Source organism: Mirounga angustirostris, unplaced genomic scaffold (assembly GCF_029215605.1).
Source record: "Mirounga angustirostris isolate CCGP_5_RB_7025 unplaced genomic scaffold, mMirAng1.0.hap1 SCAF_13, whole genome shotgun sequence".
Taxonomy (NCBI): domain Eukaryota; kingdom Metazoa; phylum Chordata; class Mammalia; order Carnivora; family Phocidae; genus Mirounga; species Mirounga angustirostris.
In genome coordinates, this window is record NW_026991721.1 from 7661951 (window position 1) to 7688469 (window position 26519).

Below are 26519 nucleotides of genomic sequence, written 5' to 3' on the forward strand. Positions count from 1 at the left end.
TCACCTGTACCTCGATTTCCTCTCCCCCCACTTCTGGGGCAGAGGCCACGGTCCTGAGCTATGATGGCTCCATGTACATGAAGATCATGCTGCCGAATGCCATGCACACGGAGGCGGAGGATGTGTCTCTGCGCTTCATGTCCCAGCGGGCCTACGGGCTAATGATGGCCACCACCTCCAGGGAGTCCGCCGACACCCTGCGCCTTGAGCTGGATGGGGGCCAGATGAAGCTCACGGTCAACCTCGGTAACCACCCCGCCCTGTGTTCTGGTCCCTTCCCTGTCCTTGCCTCTGACCACACCCCCTCTGTCTGGAGAAGCTGGTGGTGGCGCCACCGAGAGTGGGAAATGGGGAGGTGCCAACCCTGGGTCAGCGCCCCTGAGAGCTCCGTCTCTAGCAAGGATGCACGGTGTAGGGGATGCCCCATGTTTGGCAGCACTGGGTATGGGGTGCCCCCAGCATGGCCGTGCCATCCATCCCAGTGTCTCGGTGTGACAGCTGCTCTCCCGGGACACTCATTTGGGTTTGGTCGCACCTGTCCTGCATCCACACGTAACAACATAGCTCCTTCTTGGTTGTCGGCTTATCCACTTACTCTTTCACTGGTTCATTCATTTGGGAAGGACTCACAGATGCCTGGCGGTGCTAAGCCTGAGCTCAGCGCAGCTCGTCTGGAGATGAGGAGGACCTGACCCTGCACATAGCCACTCTCACCTGCTCTGAGTTTAAAGAGCCATGTCTGTGTGCATAGGTACACAGATGACGCTGGACAACTCAGGACATGTCTTCCCTTGTCTCCTTTCACGCTTGAGTCCCATAGCTGCCCTGTGAAGCCACAAGATCACCTGCTGGGCTTTGCTTTGCCTGTTTTATAGATTGTGAAATTCACATACTGACTCATCCAACATCACAAAGCCAGCAGTGGTTGGGGAAGGAGCCTAGACTCAAACCCAGGTCATTTGCCCTAAAGTACAGTGTTTTCCCATTGCCTCTAACAGACTGGGGAATGGAGGGCATCAGGAACCCTCACCATCAGATGGCTTGCCATCTCTGCTCCTGCCTAGAGCATACATCACCGGGCCATCCCCAGGGTGTCTGTGCGGATGGGACCATCAGGCCTGTTGGGGCAGGAAGAAAGCAGCAGGTGCACTCATTCAGCTCATATTTATGGGACACTTTGTAAGTGCCAGTGTCTTCTGCCCCTGGACTATAACAGCAGCGAAGATGAGGATCCTGCCTTGGTGGGGCTTTCAGTCAGGGGAACACTGGAAGTTGGAGGTCCTGAGCCATCCAGGCTGGGCTCATGACTGTCCGTTTCATACTAGCCTCACTAAACACATAGAAGTATAGCACCCAAGGGCCTGCCATGTAGGAAGATTCAGGCCACGAGGCTCACTCGTTGTGTCCTGGGCAGGAAGAGAAGTAGAATTCTTCTGAGCAGATTAGGAGTCTCAATTGGAGAGAACACAGAACTTTGAGCTTTTAAATCTTGATCTGCAGTTTCACCCTAACTTTGGTCTCTAGGCCATTTGTGGGACAGACTGTGGCCTTTTGGGGACCCATTGCCTCATTAATAAATTTATATGATGTCTTTCCCTTTCCCCTTTTGGCCAGTTGGTCTTTGTCCTCCCAGGACAAGGATTTGCTGAGCAGGGCGGGGGCTGGAGGCAGGGAGATGTGTAGGTGGCTGGGGCCATAGAGTTGGAGAACATGAGGGCTCTGTGAAGCTCTGCTTTGGGCCATCATCACAGCCCACAGAGTGGGTGCTGGGTGTCAGTGCTGCAGGGGGGAAAGTGGGAAGGGAGACCCCCTTTGGCCAATGTCTCATGGTCTGTACAATACCCCTGGTCCCTCTGAAATGGTCATGGGAGGAAGGCACCAGCCCAGGACCCCATGAGTGGCCCTGTGCTTCCTCAGACATTCCTGGTCTGTGTACCCAGACCCAGTGTGACATACTCCTTCGCCCTGGGAGGTGTGTGTTCTCCGCACAGTAGCACATGGTTCTGTGTGCTGGGGAGTGATACAGTAGGGAACATCTCTGGCCTTCTGTTTGCAGGGAAGGCAGATGCTTCTTCCTCACCTGGGCTGTCTTAGGTGCTTGGGGAAGAAGCTTGGGTTCCTTTAGATTAGACAGGAGGCGGTGTCCTCAGCCAGGAAAATGCTCTCTGGTGGGTCCTCAAGACCTTTCACCCTTAGGATCTACCCTCTCCTTCCCATCGGCATGCTTTTCTGTCTGTGCCTCATAAGTACTTAGAAGGCAGAGAAGAAGGTGGCCCTCAGGATGCCAGCCAGCAAGACAGTCCTCCCACCTCTCACCTGTCACTGCCTCTCACCCCTGCCTCTGACGGGCCCCATGCAGAGATGCCATCTCTAATATGGCTCATGACAAGCCATGACCAAATGCTTGGTGCAGATGCATCTGTCCACAATACTGAGGGACATGTGTACAGGGAGGCGTGTGGCTGCTGTGTGATCCGCACCGAGCCATGCAGCCTCAGGCTCTGATGGGAAGAGCACTGGGCCTGGGGCCAGGAGATCTGGGTTTCAGACCCAGTCTCTTTGACTGCTGGGTAAGTCATTACCCTCTGCTGGGCCTCTGTTTTATCTGTAAAATGAAGTTAAGGATCCTCGCTCTGTTTACCTTCTATGGTGGTTTTGAGGCTCAGATGGAATAACGGGAATGAAGGCATTACACAGATGCAGGACACATATGTAGGGACTCACCCAGCCTTCTCTAAGGAAAATCTTACTGGGGTAAGGACCTAAGCTTCAAACCAGGCCTGGAGGCTTGCTTCCACACTGCATGACCCAGTCTGACTCCTGCTTCCCCAACCTGCTTGCTACCCAGGGCCTGTGGGGCCTCACAGGCGGGGAACACCACCAAGGCTGGTCCTGGGCTGGACTTACTGCTGGGGACCAGAGAGAAGCCTGAGAAGCCTTGCTCTCTGGCCTCGAGGTCTCATCTTGTAGGGAAGGAAGGCAGCTCTGCAACCTGTCAGATGCTCGGTGGAAGGATGCAGACTTGATGCTGGGTCCTAAAGAGGGAAGTGAGGCTGCCGGTGGTCACTTGGTGGGACAACTGGGAGGAGGCTCTCAGTGCCAGCTTCAGAAGGTGGGGCGTTTGCTGGGCCAGGAAGGGCCAACCAGGAGCCGCTGCGTCCTTCTGGGCAGAGGATGCTAGAGACACTGGACTGTGCCTCCTGTCCTGTCCCTTGGCCTGCAGACACTGAGCAAGTACCCTAAGCTCTGCTGTCTGCAGCTTCTGAGCAGGTGGTTAATTTCTGTCCCCAGAGAACACTAGAGTCCCCTGGATTCATCACCCTGTTCCACTGTGACCTGTGTTCCTGGGTCCTTTTGCCCTTGGTATGGCCTCTTGGGCCATTGCCCAGCCTGGCCCGTCCCTGTTGCCCTCCATCAGGCGTGCCCCTGAAGACCCAGCTGTCCATGAGGCTGATATGAAGGGCATATTGTAATAGGAGAATCTACAAGCTGGAGATACCCTTAGAAGTTACCTCCTCCAGCCAGCATTCCCCATCCCCGCCCCGGCCCATGTGTGAGTTACCCGTTAGTTCCTCCATCTCTGCTCAGCTGCCCATGTCAGGAGCTCCCCACCTCTGATGGCCACTCTAATCATTGGGTCTTTTTTCCTTCGTGTCAGCCGCCCCTTCTGAAGTTCCCACTTGTGGACCTAGTTCTGCCCTCTCAGGCCATACAGAGTAAGCCTAACTCGTTCTTGTCATAAACCAGGCTGAATACACATTATGTTCCAAAGCCTGTTAACCCCCGAGGCCATGGAAGGGTGCTTCATTGTGGGGGGGGGGGGTTGGGGGCTGTCAGTGGTTCTCAAACTCCTCCCATAGCCTGGGCTGCCGGGGAGATTGCTCCGAACAAGAACTGCAGACTGCCACTCTTTCATGTCACTTCTGAGATGAGCTTCTGGCCAGTGGGCTCCTGAGGCTTCTTGCATAGGAGCCTTGGGCCTACCATCTCCCATCTGTGGGATCTGTGTGGTCTGGGTGGGGCAGGGGATCAGGTGGGGCGTAGATGGAAAGCCTAGGTTCTTTACCCTGGGTTCCTTAACATGCAGGTGACCTTTCCCACCTGTTTCCTCACACACTCATCCCCTCGTCCTGGTCTCTATGTCCAGCCAGGACCTTGGTGGGTCTGCGCAGACCTGTCACTTCCATTCCTTCCCAGAACCTGAGGCGCAGGTCACTAGCTAACAAGTCGCTAGCCAGTGCTGCCTGAGCTGGCTCCGGGCGGCTGGGTGCCCGGAGGGCTGGTGCCCTCTCTCACCCCCACTTTCTGCCTGCCTCCGTCTTCACAGGGTGTTTGCTGTCCTCAAACCCCACTGGAGCGGGGCTTCTGAGGGTGGGTCCTTGCAGGGGGTGGACCTGGAGCCAACACCTCTTCTCTGGACAGATGGACCCCCATTCCTGGCACTCCCCTGCTGGGGAGGGGAAGAACTGAGCTTTTCCCAACAGGGGATCGGCCTGCCCTTCCAGCCCCTTTTTTCTTTTTTGGACCCTTCATTGGTGAAGGCTCTGCTGGCCCAAAGAGAGCCCCCGTGACCTGACTGCAGGCCTGGCACCCTCCCACCCTCACCCTGACATTCTTCCCCTCCTTCCATCTAGCTTCTCCTTCCCTCAGCTCCCCCTTCCTTCCTCTTTTCTCTCTGCACCCTCTCGACCTCTTCTCACTGGGCCTCTGACTTTCCCCTGAATCTGTTCCTTGGCCTTCCTCTGCTTCCTCTTCCCTCCCTTGGTGCCAGGCAGTGGCTCAGGGTCCCGGCTGCTCCCCCCACTCTTCTGTTGTGGTTGACAACGCGTGTGGAGCTCAGCCGTACTGCCCGAGGGGCCCATGCCCCCAGAGCCACAGGGGAATCTGTTCACCTCCACTGCAGGAACCTTCAGGGGCCCAAGGGATGCCAGATGCCCCCGCCTTTGTTTCCTGGGCATAGGGCTGTGGGTAGAGCCTGCTCTGGGAGGAGCCATAGGATGCCAGGATATTGCTGGAAACTGCCCCTTTTCTGAAAGACAAGGGCCCGCCTGCTGAACCCCTCTTTCTTGTTCTCAGCTCACAGGGAGGAAAGCTGAGGCTCAGAGAAAAGCCATTTGCCCACAGCCACATAATGAGATTAGGACCCAGCTCCTCTGCCTCAGGGTGTAGGACTTCTGCAGCCCCAGGCTGTCTGGGTCCGATGGCATGGTGCAGGTGTCCAAAGGGCCCCAATTCCCAGCTTTGTAGAACCCTAGTGTCCGTTCCCTCTGTAAGGCTGGCTGACTAACACGGTGTGGATAATGTGTCCCATCGAGGTGGGGTGGGGGTTGCCCAAGACCCTGGGGCCCTGGGCTGCAGTTCTGTGTAGATAGCGTGCTTTCTGGCCACATGGGGCCCGCTGACCCTGGAGTCATAGGATAGCAATGCTGGGGCTGGAGCGGGGACAGGAGACTTAGCCTATGGTGCCTGCCTGTCCCTGACTCGCTGGGTGTCCTTTGGAATCATACTTTGGGGGCCTTGGTATCCCCATTTGTGAGGCCCTGGCCCCTCCCTTGGAGAACAGATCGATGCTAGTTGCTCTTCAGGGTGAGAGATCACTCCAGTCCCCAGTGGCAGCCTGGCATCCTCCGTGTTAGGAAGGGTAGAAGGAAGGTTCCTGGAGGGGTGGTGCTGGCCCCCTGGGACTTTGGGAGGTGGATGGCCTCGGGAAGGGAGTCCTGGGGCAGACCCCTCCATTTAGCTCAGAGCCCAGGGGGCATGGGGAGTGACGTGTCACAACTTGGGCTCTGAGCAGGGAGTCTTCCCAGAGCAGGGGATGCAGGGATTCTGGCCCTCCCCATCCATCTCCCTCCCGGAGATGTGGAGATGTGGGGTTGGTCAAGCCCGCAGCCCCACTATGATCCCCTGTACGACTGGGATTCCCAAGGTGCCCATCTCCCTCAGACATGAGAGGCCTGGGCCCCTCTAAGGGAGACGCAAGCCCTCTTCCCATCACCTGACTGCCCTGCCTCCCAGCTCTGGGGAGGGTTGGAGCCCTCTTGGGGGCAGGAGGGACAGGGGTCCAACTGAGGAAGGGGAGAGGGCACCTGGGCACGCGTGGTCCCCGGAAAGTGGTCCCGGGGGGAACCCCCGCCCGCAGACACCCCTGCCTGTGAAGGATGTAAAAAACAAAAAAACAAAAAACTTGTTTTGCCTTTTTGTCTCCCCTCCCCCTCTGCCCGCCCCATGGCCCCCCCAGACTGCCTGCGCGTCGGCTGCGCACCCAGTAAGTGGCTTCCCTCTTCTTCTGCAGAGCCCCCAGGGGCCTGGGATGCTGGACGCTGGGATCTGGGGAGGGAGAGCGGGGGCTAGCTTGTGTGGGCGTTGGGCAGTGGGTGTGGGGAGGGGAGCAGGCATGAGGGTGGGTGGGGGTGGGGTGGCTGTGGAGGGCAGAACGGGCCCAGTGACGCTGAACCAGGAAGAGTTGGTGGAGGACCGTGGGTCAGCATGCTCCCTAGGTCTGAGCAAAGGAAGGCCAGGAAGCCTTGTCATCTCAAGTCCTCAGGAGGGCGGGGCAAAGCCTTGGTGGCACCTCCCACAGGAAGGCCCACCACCCTACGGCCAGAAGAAGCCGGAGAGGAGTGGGGACATTCCACTGCATCTCCAGAGGTGGCCACAAGGGGGAGGGCGAGGCACGCAAGAAAGAAGATGAGGGTGGGGGAACAGGGTCCGGGCTTCAAAGTTCAGCCCTCCACAGTTCCTGTGGCGGGTGGGGGCTGAGTTCCTGCCAAGTTTGGGGTGCATTCAGAGGGGACAGGGAGGCTCTCGGCTGGGGTGAGGGGGAGAGCAGGTGTGGACATTTCTGAGCATCCCAGTGTGCTGGGCTCAATGTTCCGTCTCTGAGAGAGTGTTTCTGCATGGTGTGCCCTGATGTCACGCAAGAGAGCCCGGGAGCACGGCAGACGCCTGCAGAGGGGCTGTGTGTGCTCAGCGTGTCTCTGTGGGTGTTTGGTCCCTGTGTGCGCATGCCTGGTGAGCCCGGTCCCCTCTGGCCTGAGCCCCGGGGGGCCCGGTGGTGATCTGGGTGTGCAACGCGGTGTAGCATCATTCTACAGAAAAATATATTTCATCCTAGACTTGGGATCAGATAATCCTGGTCTTGAATAAGTGGTCATGATTCCTAAGAAAGGTTCCCCTCTCTGGCCGTGTTGGCTGCGCTGTGTGTGTGGTCACATGTCCAGATGTGTGGAGTTAACCAGCTGTGTACAGAAGGGTCCCACGGGGTCCCTCCGGAGATGGGGGAGCTGCGTGTCTCTACGAAGGTTTCACTGCCAGCAGCGAAGCTGTGGGTGCAGACTCACACGTGGGGGCATGGTAATGCTCTGTATTTTTGAAAATTATAGGTCTATGCCTATATGCTGGGAATCTCACTGCTGGCTACACACACTGACATTGAAGTTCCTTAGAAGACTTGGAAAGAAAATATTGGTTGTAGGTATGAGTGTCTGTGGCAGGGCCTCGGGGCACCAGTCTAGAGGCACCTTTCCCATCAGACTCTATTCCAATGATGCCCTTGGCAGTCGCACAAAGTGGCAGTACTGTTATCTGGAGTTGTGACGGGGTGTGGAACCATCGTGTGAGCGTGTGTCCTTGTGCGTGTGGGTGCGTGGCACGGCTGAAGAGGTGCGGCAAGCTGTGTGCGCGCACCTGTGTGCGCGGGGATGAGACTCTGTGCGCGCTTGGGGCGGCACAGGAAGCCATACGCGGGCGCGTGGGAGCGCCGTGCTCACTCCCCCCTTGGTGCCACAGGTAAAGGCCCTGAGACGCTCTTTGCGGGCCACAAGCTCAACGACAACGAGTGGCACACGGTGAGGGTGGTGCGGCGTGGCAAGAGCTTGCAGCTGTCTGTGGACAATGTCACGGTGGAGGGTAAGTGCTCTGAGACCAGGGAGTGGATACATCTCCAGCGGCCTGTGGATGGCTCTCTTCTTGGTGACAACTTCCTGGGCCTCCCTCCCTGGGGCAGCATTCTGGCAAGCTACGGCTGCCATTTTTCCCCGAGGAGTGGCATATTAGGGGGTGCTCCTTGCAGGCGGCATGGCCCCGGATGCCCCTGGGCGCTGGACCAGTGAGTCAGCCGGCTCCTCCAAGGCCCAGCTGCCGGCACCCCTCCCCCCGAGGCCCTTGTGTGGAAGGGAGGCTCCTGGGAGACCCAAGGCCCAGCCCCGGAAATGCTCCCCCAGTCTGCCCACCTCATCTCTGTGTCTGGCCCCAAGCAGGACAGATGGCAGGAGCCCATACGCGGCTGGAGTTCCACAACATCGAGACGGGCATCATGACGGAGCGACGCTTCATCTCCGTGGTGCCCTCCAACTTCATCGGGCACCTGAGTGGGCTGGTGTTCAACGGCCAGCCCTACATGGACCAGTGTAAGGACGGTGACATCACCTACTGCGAGCTCAACGCTCGCTTCGGCCTACGGGCCATTGTGGCCGATCCGGTCACCTTCAAGAGTCGCAGCAGCTACCTGGCGCTCGCCACGCTCCAAGCCTACGCTTCCATGCACCTCTTCTTCCAGTTCAAGACCACAGCCCCTGATGGGCTTCTCCTGTTCAACTCGGGCAACGGCAATGACTTCATTGTCATCGAGCTGGTCAAGGGGTGAGGTGCTGGGCCCGGCACCGCTGGCGAGGAAGGGATCCCCTTTCCCTGCTGACCACGATCCGGCCCCCAGCCGCTGGCTGAGATATCCAGTCCCCTTGAACCACAGCTCAAGGTTCAGGTCCCCAGCCACCAGCCGAGATGGAAAAGCAGCACCCCCTTCTTCCACCCTGGTGACTCCCCAGTTACGGCCTCGCCAGGATTCTCCCAGTTATAGCTGTCCTCCGTTCACTGTCTGGGCTCGGGCAGGGCCTTTCTACAGGCAGAAGGCAGGGCCCGGCCCTTGTGGCCTCTCTTGCCTGAGAGGACCCCACCCTAGAGCAGCTCTGTCCTGCCCCCGCCCCCAGAGGGCCCTGCTGTCCCCACAAACCTCTCCCCAGACCAGCTCGTCTTCTGAGGCTGTCTCAGGAGCTGGCTCCTCTGTGGCCCTCCATCCCCACGTTCTCTCCATGATGGGACTTCACACCAGAGTCCTCTTGCCATTGGGCTGGGTCCCTCCACTCTGAGGTCTCCCTCTCTATCCCTTTGTCCCGTGGTACCTGGAACCCCTTGCGAACCATAGCTCCTCCTTACCCTGCCCTCCCAGCTTTGCCCCCGCCTTGACCCAGTGTCTCCTCCCTACTGTGGGGCAGGTACATCCACTACGTGTTTGACCTGGGGAATGGCCCGTCCTTGATGAAGGGGAACTCAGACAAACCAGTCAATGACAACCAGTGGCACAACGTGGTGGTGTCCAGGGACCCAGGAAATGTGCACACGCTCAAGATTGACTCCCGCACAGTCACGCAGCACTCCAATGGCGCCCGAAACCTCGATCTCAAAGGTGGGGCCTGGGGCCTGTGGAGAAGGCCTGGCCTAACCCAGACCCCCCTCGGCCGCAGCAAGCTCTCCCCCGGCCCTGGGATCCTCTCTCTCCACTGCCACTGTGGTTTCCACCTCATTCCCATTCTCTGCTGTGTCCAGCCTGATGTTTTCTGTTCAGCTCTCCCGTGAGGCTGTCCTCAACAAGGGAAGCCTGGCCACAAGATGTGCCTCGCGGGGAGCTTGGTGGCCTCGCTCTGGAGCTAGGAGTAGGCAGCCCAGGGCTGCTGAAGGCCTCTTGGGCCTCCAAGCCGGACAAGCCTGCCTTGGCTGAGGGCTGGAAAGAGAATGGGAAGCTCAGCGTCTGGGCAGGTGCCTCCCCCGGGTGGGCTGGGAGGGGGCAGTTGATAAGAGGAGGAGGGAGTAACAGTTGTGGGCTCCCTGTCTGCTGCCCTACTTTGGGCATTGGCTGGGCTGACTCGGGGGGTTCTTTTGGACCCAGGCTTCCCTGTAGGGTCTGTGTCACACCAGGGTCACGCGTTCCCCAGGGTCTCTGGGGAAGCTCTCGAAGTCACCAACGCCTGTCCTCAGAATGGGTGCTTGAGAGGGGAGGGAGGGAGCCTAAAGCCCGGGCGTTGGACCAAGAGTGAAGATGAGCCCTGCAGCTTCTCCAGAGCCCACTGGGGCAGCATGAGCTGCCTCCTCCACTGGCTCCAAGCGGGCCTCAGCCCCATGGGGACCTCTGCGTGTCAGTGTGACTCAGACTGTCTGGACTTGGGGAGGGTCCTCAGAGACCCTCTTGAATTCACCCCCCTCTTGGAGAGGAGAAAATGGGAGCTTCAGAGGCCAGTGAGCCGGAGGCAGGGTTGGAGCTAGAAGCTGGGTCTGGTGCCGGCAGAGTGCTGCCAGTCCCCCCAGCTCCCAGAAGGGGGCAGTGTGTCACAGAGAATCCGGGGCGGCAAACCCGAGGGGGGTCTGGGCTCCTCTCTGTTTCGAGGAGCCAGTGGCCAAGACTCTGTCTTGCTGAAGCTCTGTGATGGGCGGGCCAAGATTTCCAGGGAGTTGGTGTGACGTGGCCAGGCAGCGGGGCGTGGGGTCAAGTGTCCCTGAGGAGAACTGCTTTCTGGAGTCGCTCAGTGTCCCCAGGCCCAGCCCCAGCTGTCGGGGAAAGGGAGCTGGGTTAGAGCACCCGGGAGGGAAGTGAGAGCTGGCTGGGAGAGGCCTGAAGAAGCTCTGGGAACAGGGAGAAGGGAGGGAGTGGGAGGGGCCCAGGGAGGGCCTCACGCCTCTGAAAGGCCCTGATTACAGGCCGGAACTGGAATCAGATGTGTGGGAGAGTGCATGGAACCCGTTCTTCCAGCTGCTCCCCACCCCCCCCAAGCAAGACCGCCCTGGGCATCTGGGCTTCTCTGGGAGGGGAGCAGACAGATGGCAAAGTGGAGAAGGAAGGAGGAAGAGGTGGGGGTGGGTCGTGGGATCTCTGTATGGAAACTGGAGCCTGGGAGGGGATGCTGCAGGCTGGGAGGACTTGTCAACCAGAGGCTGGTGTCCTGGGAGGGGACCGGGGACCAGGATGCCGAGGTTTTGACCCCCCCCCCTTTACAGGGGAGTTGTACATTGGTGGTCTGAGCAAGAACATGTTCAGCAACCTGCCCAAGCTGGTGGCCTCCCGGGATGGCTTTCAGGGCTGCCTGGCCTCGGTGGACCTCAACGGACGCCTCCCAGACCTCATCGCTGACGCCCTGCACCGCATCGGGCAGGTGGAGAGGGGCTGCGACGGTGAGTGGAGGGTGGAGGAGTTGGGGTGACTACAGGCTGCAGGAGGGCCAAGCTGCAGGGGTGCATCGGGGCGGCTCTGGGGCAGGGGTGCAGAGGGTGAAGAGTCGTTTGCCCTTCCTGTTGCCTCTTACCCTGGTCCCTTATCATAGTTCAAGGCCAAGCCTAGCAGTCCCTGAGCACCTGTCCACTCCCCGCCCCCCATGCCCCTGTCAGGATTTGGCCCTTCCAATCTGGCAGGGTTGAGAGCAGGACCTCCCGCCTGGCTCTGAAGCTTCCACACCTCCTGGGGAGGGAAGGGGCTTGGCTGAGCGGGGGGTGTTCCTTCCTCCTGCCTCTTCCAGGCCCCAGCACCACCTGCACCGAAGAGTCCTGTGCCAACCAGGGCGTTTGCCTGCAGCAGTGGGACGGCTTCACCTGTGACTGCACCATGACTTCCTATGGAGGCCCTGTCTGCAACGACCGTGAGTGCCCGGGAAGGGGGGTTCCTGGCCCATGCCCAGCTATGGGGACTTTCTGGGAGGAGGGGGGAGTCTCCGAGAGCCATGCTGCTTGCTTCCTTCTTATCCCTTCCTGCCATGAGAGCCAAGGGAGCTGCTGGCTACGGTCCACTCTGGAGTCTTTTCTTTTGGGCCCGTGCAGGATTGCTGCTGCTGAGTCCCTGGGGCGATCTGTTGACAGATGGCCTCCTCTCCTCGGTCGGAGCTGGTTGGACACTGCTCCCTTCACCTATAACCAAAGGCATCAGCCTCTGTTGCTATCCCCGTGAGATTTGGGTGATAGTCTTCCGTGTCTTATTTGTAGCTCCACATACATGCTATGGTGCAGGATAGGGGGCAGGCGTTGACCTGCACCCCCATTCCTCTGGTGCCCTCTGAAGCATGCAGTGGAAGTCTCTTATTTCTTGCCCAGAGTGGGCCCACTCCCAAGGGGCAGGCTCAGGAGGTTCCCAGGAGGCCAGGCCTAGCTAGCTTCCCTAGACCCCAGCTGTGCAGGTCCCTTATCCCCCCGCCCCCTGGAAAATCTCTGCAGGTTGTCCCTTGGGGCCACAAGGACACTCCTCCATGTCCTTGTCTGGTTCTTCTCCTCCCCGTCTGGGCATCTGTCTGCCAACTTGCATGTTGTTTGAGGCCCCTCCCTGGAGAGGGGAGGGTGAGCAGCCGTCTCCACTCCCTCGTGGTTGGTGGCCAGCAGCTGGTGAGAGCTTGGGGCAGGCAGTGGGGAGAGGTGACCTCCTATCTGAGGGGGGCTGTGGCGTTTCTCTTGGATGATTGGGCTGGGGCAGCAGCTGGGGAGAGGGCAGCCTTCTCAGGCATCACTTGAATGGTCTTCCTTGGAGTAGCCCTGCTGAGAGACTAGGGATGTGACAAGTCAGAGGCCTGCAGAAAGACACACATACACACATACACACACACACACGCACACATACACACACACACACACCACGACGCAGCACTGGGCTTCTTCATTTTACAAAGATGGAAACTGAGGCCCGGAGGGGTGGGTGGATTTCTGGGGGGGTAGTTAATAGTAGATCTGGGCTAAGAACTGGGGCCACTGCCTTTGCCTCCTTGACAGACCTTGGAGCCTTCGTCATCTGGGCCTGAGTCCTGAGTTTCTTACTGGATAAACCTGCCTGTTGGGGGGCTTGGGCTCTTGGCAGGCCTTGGTTTTTTCCTTCTCCTCTGGAAGTATGTCTAGCCCGTCTCCCTCAGCATTGTCCTGGTGCTCTCAGGCATGGCCCAGCCTTGAGAACCTCCACATCCCCCTCTTGTCTCCAGGATTTTCTCGTCTGACCTGCTGCTCTCTGTTCCTTCCAAAGCCTCCAGACGAGGGCCAGCTCAGGGACACTCGAGCCCTGGCTACTGGGGAATAAAGACAGGGCTAGGCCTCTTTCTACCCAGCTCAGTCGCTGTACACAGGAGATCTGGAGATGGTGGTAACTTTGCTTCTTAATAGTAGCAATGTCCGCTGATTGTTTAGTGTTTGGCAGCTTACAGGGCCCTTTGAATTTGTTCCTCAATGAAGACAGGGGGATGGAGACTGACCGTCCTGTTCAACTGATGAGGACCCCGAGGCCGCATGCCCTAAGTCCTAGGGTGCTGGGGGCAGAGTGCAGCTAGGCCCTAGGAGCTGCTGCCTCTGTTACCTCCTGCTGCTCATTTAGGCCCCGGGTGCTGGGGGTGCTAATAGTGGGCATTTCTTGCCTGGGGTGCAAGGGATCACGGTCAAGAAATGCCGCTGCCCATTGTCACTACTACAGCCCCACACACTGGAACCTTCTGGAAGCCGGCATAATGGTTGGTGGGGGTTTAGGGAGTCACGCCATCTTTTAGCAAGGGTGGGAAGAGAGGCTGGAAGAGCTTTTCCAGGTTCCAGGCAGGTGGGAGGCAGGGGTAATCGGGGCTGGGGAGCAGGGCACGTCTCAGGAAGAAGCACCATCCCTGAGCATTGGTCTGTGTGTCTGGTGGCAGAGCCTGAGCAGAGCCATGCAGGTAAAGACAAGGTGGGTACAGCCTGGCAGCCGGCGGGATTCTGCCTGCTGTTTCTCCAAATGCCAGCCCTGGGGGACCTTCCGAGAAGGGCAGGGCGGGAACCTGGGGCTGGCGGCTCTGCCGTTGCTCCCCAAACCATACTTCCCTCTTCTCTGGGGGTTGTGTCTCCTAAGTCTCCACGGCTCAGCTATTTCTTGTTCATGCTGCCTCTCTATGGCTGGTCTTGTCGGGGCCCAGTTGAGGCACAAGGCCAAGCAGGAACCTGGCCGAGAGGCCTGTTCAGTTCACTCTACCCCTGGGCACCAAGGGGCTCTGTGCCTGAAGACAGGGAGGAGAGTGGGCCTGGCCAGGGTGTCTTCAGAGGGTTGGGGTTGTCTCAGGCATCACTTGAACCAGAGACTGGGATGAGGAGAGGTCTGACCTTCATTCCAGACAGACTTTCCCAACTTGTGGCCTCAGTTTCTCCATCTGTGACATGGGGTGTGAAGGACCTCTGTGTCCCTTTAAAGCTCATTAGTCTGCTCTGAGAAGGCAGGAGATTTAACAGGAGGGAACCCATCTCTGCCCTGAGAGAGAGGAAAGTGGAGAGAGAATGAAAAAGAGAATATGAAGCAAGAGAGGAAGGGAAGAGAGGAGGGACACTCCCTGCCATGGGGCTGGGGTTCAGGACCCAGGCGCTCCCATCAGTTCTGCCCCGGGGTTCTGTCTTTCAGAGCCCACCCCTCGCAGGCAGGTAGCTCTTCACCAAGTCTGCCCCTGTCTCTGTTTCTCAGCTCATCCTCTTGCTCTGTCCCTCTCTGCAGCCTCTATTGATCTCTCGCACACCTCTCTTCTTTTGTACCCTCTGTCTCTCCCCTCGCTCCCCAGCGTCACCCCCTCCAACTCTCTCTACTTCCCACTCACTGATATTGATTGGCCTCTAGTCGGTTTCCCTTCCTCTCCTCTCACTGCCACCGGCCCCTCCCTCCCTCCCTCGGGGACCATACATTTTCTGCCTGCTCAGAGCTCTGTCAGTCTCTATTCCGGAGCCAGGGGCATTAGAATGGGACGGAGAGGGCCGGAGGACAAGGCTTTGGGGGACCCTGGCCCTGCTTCGCAGGCTGCTGTCTCTACTCTCCTCCCTCCTGAAGCCCTGTAGCACCTTGTAGCCTTCTCTTCTGAGGAACCCCTTCTTCACTTCTGGAGGGCCTGGGGCCAGACGGGGGCCCCTGTCAGCTCACGAGGTTGGGGAGGTGGCCTTGGCAACAGAGGAGCTGTCCCGGGTGCTGACTGCATTCGGGAGCCGCTTGAAGCACGTGCGCGGCTCTTGGTGACAGTTTTTGCTCCAAGATGGAATTCAGAATGGATAAGCAGGAGCCAGCCCTCTCCTCCCTGGGCGCCCCCCATTCCCTCTCCCCTTTCTCACATCACCTCCCCCTTCCTTTTGCCCTTTCTTCACCACCTCTACTCCCCACTCTACCCCACTATTTCTTTGGCTCCTTCCAGGTCCATGTCCACCTCCCTCCCTTTTCCTTTCTTTACCCTCTGGCTCTCCCCCACATAACCCCCCTTCCCTGGTCCTAACCCAACCCAGATTGATGTGGGTGCAGAGGTCACATCCAGATGAGGGAAAGGGAGCCTCTCTGCACTTACCTCTTGGGCTATGACAAGTGTTTTCCAGAGGTCCCCAAAACTCTGGGGAGGGGGCAGATCCCAGTGGAGGGGCACCTAGATTAAGTGGCTTCCTCAGCTGAACATAAGTGACCCAGGAAGCGTTTTGTCTTACGTGGGACACTCACTGGACGGGTGTCCTCGAAACTCCGTGGAGGGAGAGGTTGAGGCTGGCGGAGGGGCAGGGGGAGTGGAGAGGAAGGATTGGAGGAGTCCAGCAGGGGTGTCCAGGGGGTAGGGGAGCATCCTTTTGGGGAGGTGGTGAGAAGACTATGCGTGTGTGACATGTCTTACTCTTGAGTACCTTTGAGGCTCTGGGTCATTGTTTTTGGAGGGTAAGCTGGGAGGAGGTGTCTGTGTGTATGTTGGCTGTTCATCGCTTGTGGCCAAACATGTATGTGTGTGCAGATGTGTGCCTCGGTCCACGTGTATACCCCGTGCCCCTCCCCCGCGCTGACTGTGAGTCCGTGTGCCAGTGTCTATGAGCACATGTATGCATGTATGTGTCTGAGCCTGTGTGTGTCTGCGCGCCCACTGGTGCCTGTATGCGCACGTGGGTGTCTCCATACCCGTCCACATCCTAGCGTGCACGTGTGTTCCGAGGGGTGCGTGCAGAGGTGGCCGTGGCCACATCTCTGCGTGCTGGACCAGAGAGCCCTATTGGGGTTCGTCCAGGTGCGGGGGAAGGGAAGGAGGAGGAAGAGAGCTGCCTCTCTTGCTAGCCTCAGTCCTGTTCAATTATTCAGCAGGGCCTCTTCTCTGGAGCGGGCGGGAGGGTGGCGCGCGCCCGGGCGCGGGGGAGGGGCGGGGCGGGGCGCGCGCAGAGGAGAGGCGAGCGCCTAGCGGGCTAGCCAGGTGCCGTGCGGCGGAGCTGCCCAGCGCCGCCCGCAGATCGGGAGCCGCTCGGGTCCCTCTGCCCTGCCCCCTCCTCCTCCCGCGCTCCCTCTCCCCTCCCCTCCCCTCTCCACTCCTCTCCTTTCCTCCCTTCCTGTCTCCCTCCCTCCCTCTCCCCTCCAGCCCTCAGCCTCTGCAGCAACACTCCGCTGCCTCCATCTCTCCGCCGGAATCTCGCAGGCTCGCGCCTTTCCTCTGCTCAGCCCCGCTCCCCTCCTCTCCTCTCCCCTCCTCTCCTGCCTTCATTCCCCCCTCACCCGGATTTGCTTCCCTCCTCCCTTCTCCCGCCCTCCCCCCCCCCCCTCGGCCGCTCCCTCCTTTCCCCGGGCCTCCGTCGGGCGGCAGAGGCAGCAGCGTCGCGGCCGGCTCTAGTCTCCGTCGGTCTCCCGCTTCTCCCCTCCAGTCCCCTCCCCCTCGGCTCGGTTTTTCCGCAGGATTTCCCCCGCTCTCCCATCCCTGCTTGGCCCCCGCGCCTCCCTGCCTCTCCACCCGGCACCATGCCCCCTCCCCCGGGCGCTCCCCCGGGTTTCTGACGGCCCTCCTGCGCCGCTCCGACCCCGCCGGGATGCGGGCAGCCCCTTAGCTCCTCGGGATGGACCCAGGCGTCCGGGACCTTGGCGTTGCCGCTCGGCGGACCTCGGATTCCCCGGCGGGATCCAGTTGATTTCGTTGGCTCCGGACCGAGGCTTGGGCTCTGGTTTTCCTTCTCTTCACCCCCCCATCCCCCCCTCCCGGGGCTCGGCGCCGGAGGGGGGCTTCGCGGGGCTGCCCAGCCCCGCGTCCCCGCCCCCGGCCATGGGGCTGTGAGGCGGCCGCCCCCGGGCCGAAATGCCCCCCGGGGGGAGCGGGCCGGGGGGGTGCCCGCGCCGCCCCCCCGCCCTGGCCGGGCCCCTGACGCCGCCGCCGCCGCCGCTGCTGCTGGGGCTGCTGCTGTTGCTGGGGGCGGCCGAGGGGGCCCGGGTCTCCTCCAGCCTCAGCACCACCCACCACGTCCACCACTTCCACAGCAAGCACGGCACCGTGCCCATCGCCATCAACCGCATGCCCTTCCTCACCCGCGGCGGGCACGGTAAGTGGCGCTGCCGTGGCCGGCCGCCGCCCCCCCACCCCGCGCCCCCTCCCCGGGCCTCCCGTGCGCGCGGCCCTGGCCCGGCGGGCCGCACCCCGGCTTGTGCGCGCCCGGCCCGGCGCCCTCTGCTTCGCGGGACCGCGCTCCCTCACCGGCCAGCTCCGGCTCCCATCTTCTTAGCCCCGCCCTCGCCTCTCCATCAGCCCCTTCCTCCTCGCCCTCAGCTCTGCCTCCATCACTCATCTCTTGCCTCACCTTCACCTCCTTCTCCCCGTCTGGGGTTTGTCATCACCTTCCTGTTTCCGCTCCGTCCCCTCCCCGTCTCTGTCCTTTCATCCTCTGTCCAGTTCGCCCCTACCCGGTCTCTCTCCTTCACCATCTCCTCCATCTCTGCCCCTTACCATTTCTCCAGCCGCCTTACCTCCACCTCTACCTCTCCCTACCTTCCCATGGCTGCTCTAGCATCTCTGTGCCTGGGTTCTTATCTGTGTCCCCCCATCTGTGCTCCCCTCTGTCCCATCTGTCATCTCTGCCTCTGACATGTGCCAGCTCTTCCTCTTTCACCTCTCCATGTCCGTCTTTTTCACCTCTGTCCCTCCAGCAACCATCCTTTCTGTCCTCCCTACTGTCCTTCCATCACCTCCCAAACAGGCGGCTCCTTCCACTGTCCCAGCCCTCTCCCAGCTTCCTTTCTCCTTTGCATGCCCCTTCTTCTCTGCTCTACCTCCACCTCTGACCCCCAGCATCTCTCACCTCTGCAGTCCAGTTGCTTAGAGATTACGTTCCCCCATCCTGGGCTCTCCATCACCTTCCAACCCAGGCTCCCTGTAATCTCCCAGTCCATCTCCCCATCACCTCTCCTCCCAGTCTCTCCCTCACCCCCATTCCAGCCTCCCTATCACCCCATCACCCCCACTCCAGGCTCCCCATCACCTCCCCGCCCAGTCTCCCCATAGCCTCTTGTGGCAGGCCTTTCTTACTTCCCACTGTCACCTCTTATCTCAGCCCCTCATAACCTTCCATCTCAAAACCTACTTCATCTTCCTTCTCAGACCTCATCACCTTCCATTTCCAACCTCTATCACTTGTTTCCGGCCTGCATCACCTCCCGTCTCAGGTCCCTCATCGCTTCATAGCTTCAACCCCAAGGTTCTCTGTATACCATTTCTGACTCTGAACCTGTCGCCTTCCATCTCTGTCCTTCCTGGTCTTGTGGCCTCTCACTTCCCATCACTGCACCCCACACCTTCTGTCTGTGCACTATCCATCACCTCCATATCCGGCCATCTTCCCATTTCACCTCGTTTCCATGCCAGACCCCATCACTTCCCACCTCAGTCCCTCCACATTCCACCTCAGACCCCCTGTCACTTCCCATCCCAGAGGCCCCATCACCTCCCATTTTAGTCCACTCATCACTTCCCTTCCCTGTATACTGCCATCAATTTCCATAGAGGGCCCCCCAACTCTGTACCTCTCTTACTTCCTGCTTCTGCACTTACATCACCTCCCATCTCTGTACCTCCTTCGCCTCCTAGACCCGTCCCCCATCACCTCCCATCTCTGTACCTCCTTCGCCTCCTAGACCCGTCCCCCATCACCTCCCATCTCTGTACCTCCTTCGCCTCCTAGACCCGTCCCCCATCACCTCCCATCTCTGTACCTCCTTCGCCTCCTAGACCTGTCCCACATCACCTCCCAACTCTGTACCTCCTTCACCTCCTAGACCTGTCCCCCATCACCTCCCATCTCTGTACCTCCTTCACCTCCTAGACCTGTGCCCCATCACCTCCCATCTCTGTACCTCCTTCACCTCCTAGACCTGTGCCCCCATCACCTCTCATCTCTATACCTCCTTTGCCTCCTAGACCTATCCCCCATCACCCCCATCTCTGTACCTCCTTCACTTCCTAGACCTGTACCCCCATCACCTCCCATCTTGACTCCCATGGTGTCCTGACATCTCCAAGGTCCCATCACCTTTTATCTTGACTCTCCTGGGCTCTCATCACTGTACTGTCACCAGTTCTCACTCTGTACCCTTGTTGCCTCCCATTTCTGTGCTTCCATCACTTCCCATTTCTGCCCATCCATCACCTCTCATATTTTTTTTTACTCCACTTTTGTTCCTCCCTCATCTTCCACACTTATATCTTTCTCCCTTCCCAGCCATGCCTCTCAGGGCCTACCGGGTCTGCGCTCACCTCTGCCTCCCCAGTCCCGCTCCGCATCTGTCCATCCTTGCTTCCCAACCTTTGCCCCATGTCCCTTCCAATCTTTTCACCCCGTTTCTACTCTCCCCTGCTCCCCTACTTCGTCTTTAGCTCATTTTTCATGCCTCTATGCTGTCTTTGTACACTTCCCAAGAGTGGTCTCTTGCCAGCCCCCTCTCCATTGCTTTCTTCTCTCTTCCCCAGCGCAGTGTCCCTCTGCTCATCTCTGTCCCTGTCCCAGCTAGGGTCCTCTCCATGCAGCACTCTCTCTCATCTCTCTCTTCCTCCACTTTCCCAGCCTGCACCTTCTCCGACTCTTGACTCTCTTTTTCTCCCCATGAGCTCTCTGGCCCTCTGTGCCTTCCTTCTTCCTCTTCATTGCTCCTCTGGCTCCCCAGAGGCCCAGTGTTGCTCCCAAAGGGGCCCAGATAGGACATGGTCTTTCTGGGCACTGAGGTGAGACAAGGAGGGGTGAGATACAGAAGGGGAGACAGGGATATTGGGGGAGAGTGTGTGCGGGGAGGGCCAGAGGACCAGAGGTGAAAGAAGAAGGGATCGAGAGAGGAGTTGGCTCAGGGGAGGTGAGCAGATTGGAAGGAGGGGCCTTCCTTGGAGCTGAGTGGCACAGGGAGGCTCAGTGAAGGAGCTGGAGTCAGGATGCAAAGAGCTGGGAGACCAGGAGAGAAAATGGAGGAGAGAGCATGTGTGTGTGTGTATGGAATGTTGGTGTTGCCTCAGAGATGGCCATCCTCTTGCTGTGTAGAGGAGAAGAACAGCCCCAAGAGGGCTAATGGCTGCCCAGTGCCACATGGCAGCAGAGGGGAAAAGGAGGGTGCTGCAGGACAGGGATGGAAGGTGGTAGGAGCCTGAAGGGAGGAGCAGAAAGGGTCAGGCAGGTGAGAGGAGGGAAGAGGGTCAAAGGGCAGCTAGAAGAGTAGGGAGGAGGCCATCTATTATGGCTGACCCCCACCTGTGTGGACCTTAGTCATGAGGAGAGGTGAAGGGAAGGCTTCTCTTGGGACCCCATGCTTGGCTAGAGGAAGAGGCCAGCTTGGGAGAGCTTTCTAGGTGGGAGGAGATCCTTCCTCTCTGCCCCAACATCTCCCTAGCATCCCCCAGTGTGAGGGAGCCTCTCCTTCTGCACTCGCTTCTCCATGTTCCTTCTCTTGGCTTCTCCCTGTATTTCTCTTTGCCTTCCTTCCCTCCTTCTCTTCACTCTTTCCTCCATTTACCTTCCATTCCTCAACCCCTCCTGTTACATAATATCCCTACAGACCTGCCAGACACCCATTGACACCCCTGCACCAGATGTCAGTCTGGGCATGGGGGGACCAGTACATCATGCTCCTAAAAATGCCTCGAGGGGGTGACACTCTCCTGGTCCTTGACCCCGATTTTGGTTTCAGAGCCTTTCAGCCCCTCCGACCTTCATTTCTGCTACTCCCTGAAGTGGGTGGGGGAGGGGGTGGGGTCAATTCCAGCCTCAGTTCTGAGTCAGTAGCTTCCAGGGTTCTGGATTCATCACTCTAGCTTGCTTCTAAAGGGGGCTGGCATTGATCTTGATTCTGAAAGGGGGTGTGTTAACTTGGGTTTCTGACTGGGTGGTTATGGCCAAGAATGGACACAAGAATTGAAGGAATATCGTTCTATCAAGAGAGCTGAGCCCAGGGATGTGGACCTGTGGAGGTGCCCCTGGGTTGTGGAGGTCCATATACAAAGAGCAGGTACGGGCTATGGGCACCCAGGACCATGGCTTTTCGGGATTGTACAGGAGTTTTAGCTTCTCAGATTCTAGGTCTACCAGAAGGTTTTTGTCATGGCTTCTGATGCTGCAGGGAGGCCGGCAGGCGGAGGGTCTGCACGTGTAGTTTTAACCACAGGGGCATTGCTTTGTGGGTGTTTTGTTTTTTTTTTTTTTTACAAGAAATGAGTTTATTGTTTGGGTCTGCGTTAGCTAACCATTATTAATGGCTGGTTGTTGTGTTTTTCTAGAATGCAGGTGTGTGGGAACTCTATGGAAGATTCTTGATCATTTAGTGTTTTACTGGGATCAGTGAAATTTTGGGGTCCAGGAGGCCCAGACGATGTTGGGTGTGGACAGAAGGTGCCAGTTCTGGGCCGTTGGTGGTGGGTACCTGGGCCCGTGGCACCTTGTGTGTGGCCAGAGGCTCTCTTGCCTTGGGCTTCAGGGTTGTATGCCCCCCCCTCCCCCCTGCTAGGCACTATGTAGCTCACTAGCTAGATGGGGAGGTCAAAGACAGTGGGTCTGGGCCATCCTAGAGTAACATTCTGGGCCTTGGCTTAGGCCCCTACCCCGGAGCCCTTTCTGGAAACTTTCAGAGGTTCTGGATGCCGTGTGGTGTCCTGGGCTCTTTGTCTCCGTGCCCCCGGGAGTCTGGTGGCCAGGGGCGTGGAGGACAGCTTGCAGGGGGTGGGGTGGGGGGAGAGGCGGGAGTTACCTTCAGGGCCCTACCCTCCTGCCTGCCATCCACCCCCCCTTCTGGAGGGAGAAATGTCTCCCCAGGGTAATTACTGCTGCCCCAGTCCAATAAGCCATTCAACCTTGTCGGTGCAAGACGCGTGTATCTTCACCCGATTCCCCCACAGTGTAATAAACACCCTTAGGCTTTAACAGGGCTGCCCCGTGTAATAAACTGGCTGCAGGGTTAGAACAGCTGGGTAGTAAACCCCGGGGGAAGCTGGGCTGAGCAGGGCCTGGGCTGGGGACCGGGAACCCGGGGGCTGGAGGGCTCGGGGCGGGGTGCCCTTTGGCCTCGGGGGCGGGGACGTGTGGCCGTCCTGTCCTGTGCCCAGCCAGCCCCTGTCCTTGCTGCCTGCCGAGCCCGTCTTTGTGTGCTCCCCGCCGTGCTGCCTCGTGTCTCCTCTCCACACTGGGTCTTTGTGTGCAGCTGGGTGTGTCATCGCCTGGGTGTGGGTGTGGGGTCTGTGGGTGCCTTCCTGGGGACGGGTCTGCTGTGGGGCCTGGGGCTTGGGTGCCGGCAGGAGGCCGCAGTGCCTGTGGGGAGTGGAGCCTGCCTGCTCCTCAGGCCCTCTCTGGGCTCAGGCAGGGTTCTCTCCAAGGCGATGTGCTGTCTGGGTTCCTGGGGTGAGGAAGTGAGGAGGAAGGGCTTCCTTTCCCTTAGACCTGGGAGGTTTGGAAGCAGGTCCCACGGACATGGGGTTTGGCGGGTCTGAGGGACCAAGAAACCCAATGAGCCCCTCCTGCATCTGACCTGGGGGCCCTGAAGCCCATGAGGTGAAGAGGCAGCGGCCTCTGGTCAGGGAGGCTGGGAAGGGAGCTGTGTGGAGGAAGGTCAGCAATCTCAGTTCCCCCGGCCCTCCCCACACCCCAAATTGGGACTTACAGCTTGTGAGTGGAGGGGGAAGGGAGGACCCTGGGTATTATGGTTGCCATGGAAACAGCCGGTTTTCCAGAGTGCTGCAGTGTTGGGAGTGGAAAGGCTGCTCCCGGCTGAGGCCTACCCTGCTCCTGGCTTGCAGGCCCAGCCCCTTCCGGGCAAGTGACCCGCCTGGGGTGGGGGTGTGGCTCACTGTGTACCCTACCTCCAGCCAGCTCTCCTATCTAATCCTGGGGCCCCCATCCTGAGGGTCCTGCCCTTACCATGGGACCTCCAGGGCCCCCAGGTATAAAGGATACCTGGTCTGGGGGCAGGGGGCAGGGGGCAGAGCCAAGCTCCCTCTGTCTGCCAGTTATTAGGCATCAGGGTGGTTCTTACCCGCCTGCCCTGCCTTGCCCTGCCCTGGGGCCAAGGTCATCTCTCCTCTCTGGCCAGATCTGGGGAGATGGAGGGCATTGATGACAAGTGCTCTGGAGAACAGCTCCTGCCACCCCCCCACCCCCAAGCCCTGCTGGCCTCACTGCCTCTCTGGGACCCAGGCAGCAGCCTTCCCTTCTCAGCTCTGTCCTGGGCCTGCAGGTGGTGCAGATGGCGCCTCCCTCCAAGGCCCTCGGAGTCTAGTCTCCTTCAGGGGCCTGGGAGCTTCCTGGGGTAGAGCCCTCTCATCCCTGCTGGTCCAAACTGCACTGAGGCTTCTAGTCCCTGAGGTGAGAGACGCCCCAAGGTGCTTGAGGGGCCTTAGTGTTACCAGCTGGGCTGCCCTCTTTTTTTTTTTTTTTTTTTTTAGATTTTATTTATTCATTTGAGACACAGAGATACAGAGAGAGAGAGAGCACGAGCAGTGGGAGAGGCAGAGGGAGAGGGAGAAGCAGCCTCCCGGCTGAGCCAGGAGCCCGATGTGGGGCTCGATCCCAGGACCCCGGGATCATGAGCCAAGCCGAAGGCAGATGCTTAACCATCTGAGCCACCCAGGGGCCCTGGGCTGTCCTCTTGATGGAGCAAACATGGAGAGGGTTTGCGCTCCTCTGAAGTGTCTCAGGCCTCAGGCCCTCCTCTGGCCTGGCCTCCCGGGCTCCTAGCTCCCTGACCCCAGGGCTTCCCATCCTACCTGGAGGCCCCCCTTTCCTCCCAGGCTACTTCAGGCTTTTGCCCTCAGGCCCCACCTGCCTTTCTCTCTCCGGATAAGTCCTCCCCTGAACCCCCCTCCCCTCAAGAAGTGCTTTGAGAGGACTTGTTAGTGGCTAATTATTTAATTAAGCATTTTATGAATCTCATCTGCTCCATTTATGTCCTAAAAAATGCAAGATTGTTCTCTTCCTTCTCTGAAGGCCCCAGAGTACTAGTCCTCTAAGGCTTCCCAGACAAGTCTCCCTTCCCGGAAACTGGGTGACCAGCCCCCAGCCCCCACCCAGCCATCCGTCTGCCCCCCCCCCCCCAGGGAGCCCAGTCAGCCGCAGGAGGGAACATGGCGACTAATGGGGTTTATTTTGGGGCTGAGATTGTTAGGGACCTCACACCCGCCCCCGGCAGGCAGCCGGATGGAGGAGACTAAGAGGGGGAGGGAGGGTGGGGTGGGGGAGGGCAGGGAGAGGGAGCCTTCATCTCTGGCTCCCATTCTCCCACTTTCTCTCACCTACACCCCTCTCTGTCCCTCTCTGTCCATCTGTCTCTCTGCCTCCTTCCTCTTCTGGCTGTCAGTCTCCATTCCATACCACCACACCCCCAGCCCCAATACCTGTCTCTTCTTTGCCGGGTAAGGCTCCAGGCACCCCCTCTTTTGGGACCCAGGCAGCCCCCTAATTGGGAGTGGAAGCAAGGAGTCCTGGGCAAACTGGGACCAGGATTTCCAGGGGCTTGGGAGGGGGTGGGGGCAGGTGGTGGAAGGGTGCCAGGCTGTGGGCTATGAGTCAGAGCTGAACACAGCCCCTGTGCCTCTCGCCATCGCCTGGGGCTCCTTTCGCCTTGGTGCCTGCTCAGCTTGGCCCCACGGAAGCCCACACCTCTAATCTGTCACCTCCGCCAGCGCTGAGAGAAGTTGAGCTGGTGGGGCCCAGGCCCCCCGGGGCCCACCTGTCCTCCGTACACTTCTCGATTCCCTTGCAGCCTCTCTCTGGGTTCTCTCTCAGTGTCACTCTCTCTGTTGCCTCTCTGTTTTGCTGTAATTAAAGCTAGAATTCTTGATGAGGCAGCTACATCTGTCTCTGCGCGTGCACGGGCTCTCACCGGGCACCCGCCCGCCAACTGTTCCCGAGGACTGCAGGGCTGGCGGCTGCCGTCGGCATCACAGCCCAAGCCTGGTGGCCCTGTGCTCTGGTTGCAGTCCCTAGGACCTGCCAATTTCGCTCACCTGAAGTCACATGTCCCTTTCTCCCTTCTCTTTGCAGCCGGGACCACATACATCTTTGGGAAGGGGGGAGCGCTCATCACCTACACGTGGCCCCCCAATGACCGGCCCAGCACGAGGATGGACCGCCTGGCCGTGGGCTTCAGCACGCACCAGCGGAGTGCCGTACTGGTGCGGGTGGACAGTGCCTCCGGCCTCGGAGACTACTTACAGCTGCACATCGTAAGGATCTAGGGCCCTGGCCCTTGCCCCCACCGCCCCGCCACCCCTGGTCTTCCTACCCCAGATCTACTCAGTCTCCTCATTGCCATGGGATCAGCACCTCGAATCTTCCCTCATGTGTTCCCCAATTCCTGGAGGTCCCTCTGTGTGGCTCTGCCTCTGAGGCCCACTCCCTTCCTGTCATGCATTCCCGGAGCCACCCTAGCTGATTGGAAGCTTTCCACTCCCCACTCCCTGACTCCATCTGTGTCTTCTGACCTTCCTGAACACAGGGCCTCCTTGAGCCTTCTGGGCCTTCTTGCAGCCCATGAAGCATCCCCACATGGTGACTGGCCTGCTCACTGCTAGACCACCCAGGGCAGCCCGCTGTGTCCTGCCTGGATTCTCGCTCTGCTTCTTTTTTTTTTACTTTTTTTTTTTTTTTAAGATTTTATTTATTTGACAGAGAGAGGCAGTGAGAGAGGGAACACAAGCAGGGGGAGTGGGAGAGGGAGAAGCAGGCTTCCTGCTGAGCAGGGAACCCGATGCGAGGCTCGATCCCAGGACCCTGGGACCATGACCTGAGCAGAAGGCAGATGCTTAACAACTGAGCCACCCGGACGTCCCTATCTCGCTCTGCTTCTTCACATCTCCTGGCCCCAGTGCAGTCCGTGCCTGCTCCGCACCTTGCTTGTAGATCTGCGGCTGCCTATGCTCTGCCCTTAACCTCCGCTCCCATGACCTTTGCCCTCCCAGCAGCCCCTTTACCCTGCCTCCCCTGTACCCTCTCTGCCAAGCTCCCTCCTCTCTAACCTCTTGGCCCAGCTCCACATCCCCACCTGGACCTCCTGGCCCACTTGGCTCCGCCCTTTTTTGCCCATCTCCCCGCCTCAACCTCTGCCACTTTCTAGTGCCTCCCTCTGGGCCTCCTGCCAGACCTGCCCCTATCTGCCCTACCCGCCCTACCCCTGGCCCCCTACACTTCATAACCCCCTTCCACGCTACCTGCCATATCCACCGTTATTGCATATCCCCCTGCCCAGCATACCCCCCACCCACCATACCCCCTTACCTGCC

At 59.3% G+C, this 26519-nt stretch overlaps 1 protein-coding gene across 3 annotated transcripts in view; it reads left to right on the plus strand.

Moving 5' to 3' along the window:
• Positions 1-26519, plus strand: part of NRXN2 (neurexin 2) — a 99501-nt gene that overhangs the window by 44862 nt on the left and 28120 nt on the right. For 2 of the 3 annotated variants that reach the window (XM_054511862.2, XM_064576230.1), the window contains exons 1-2: positions 16377-17325; positions 25282-25463. In XM_054511862.2, coding sequence (XP_054367837.1) covers positions 17085-17325; positions 25282-25463 — 423 coding nt within the window. In that variant the 5' untranslated portion in view covers positions 16377-17084. Of the gene's footprint in view, positions 1-42; positions 247-6238; positions 6270-6824; positions 6830-7788; positions 7909-8258; positions 8641-9272; positions 9464-11046; positions 11221-11561; positions 11682-16376; positions 17326-25281; positions 25464-26519 lie in introns of those variants that run through there. The other variant, XM_064576231.1, reaches the window with a different exon arrangement.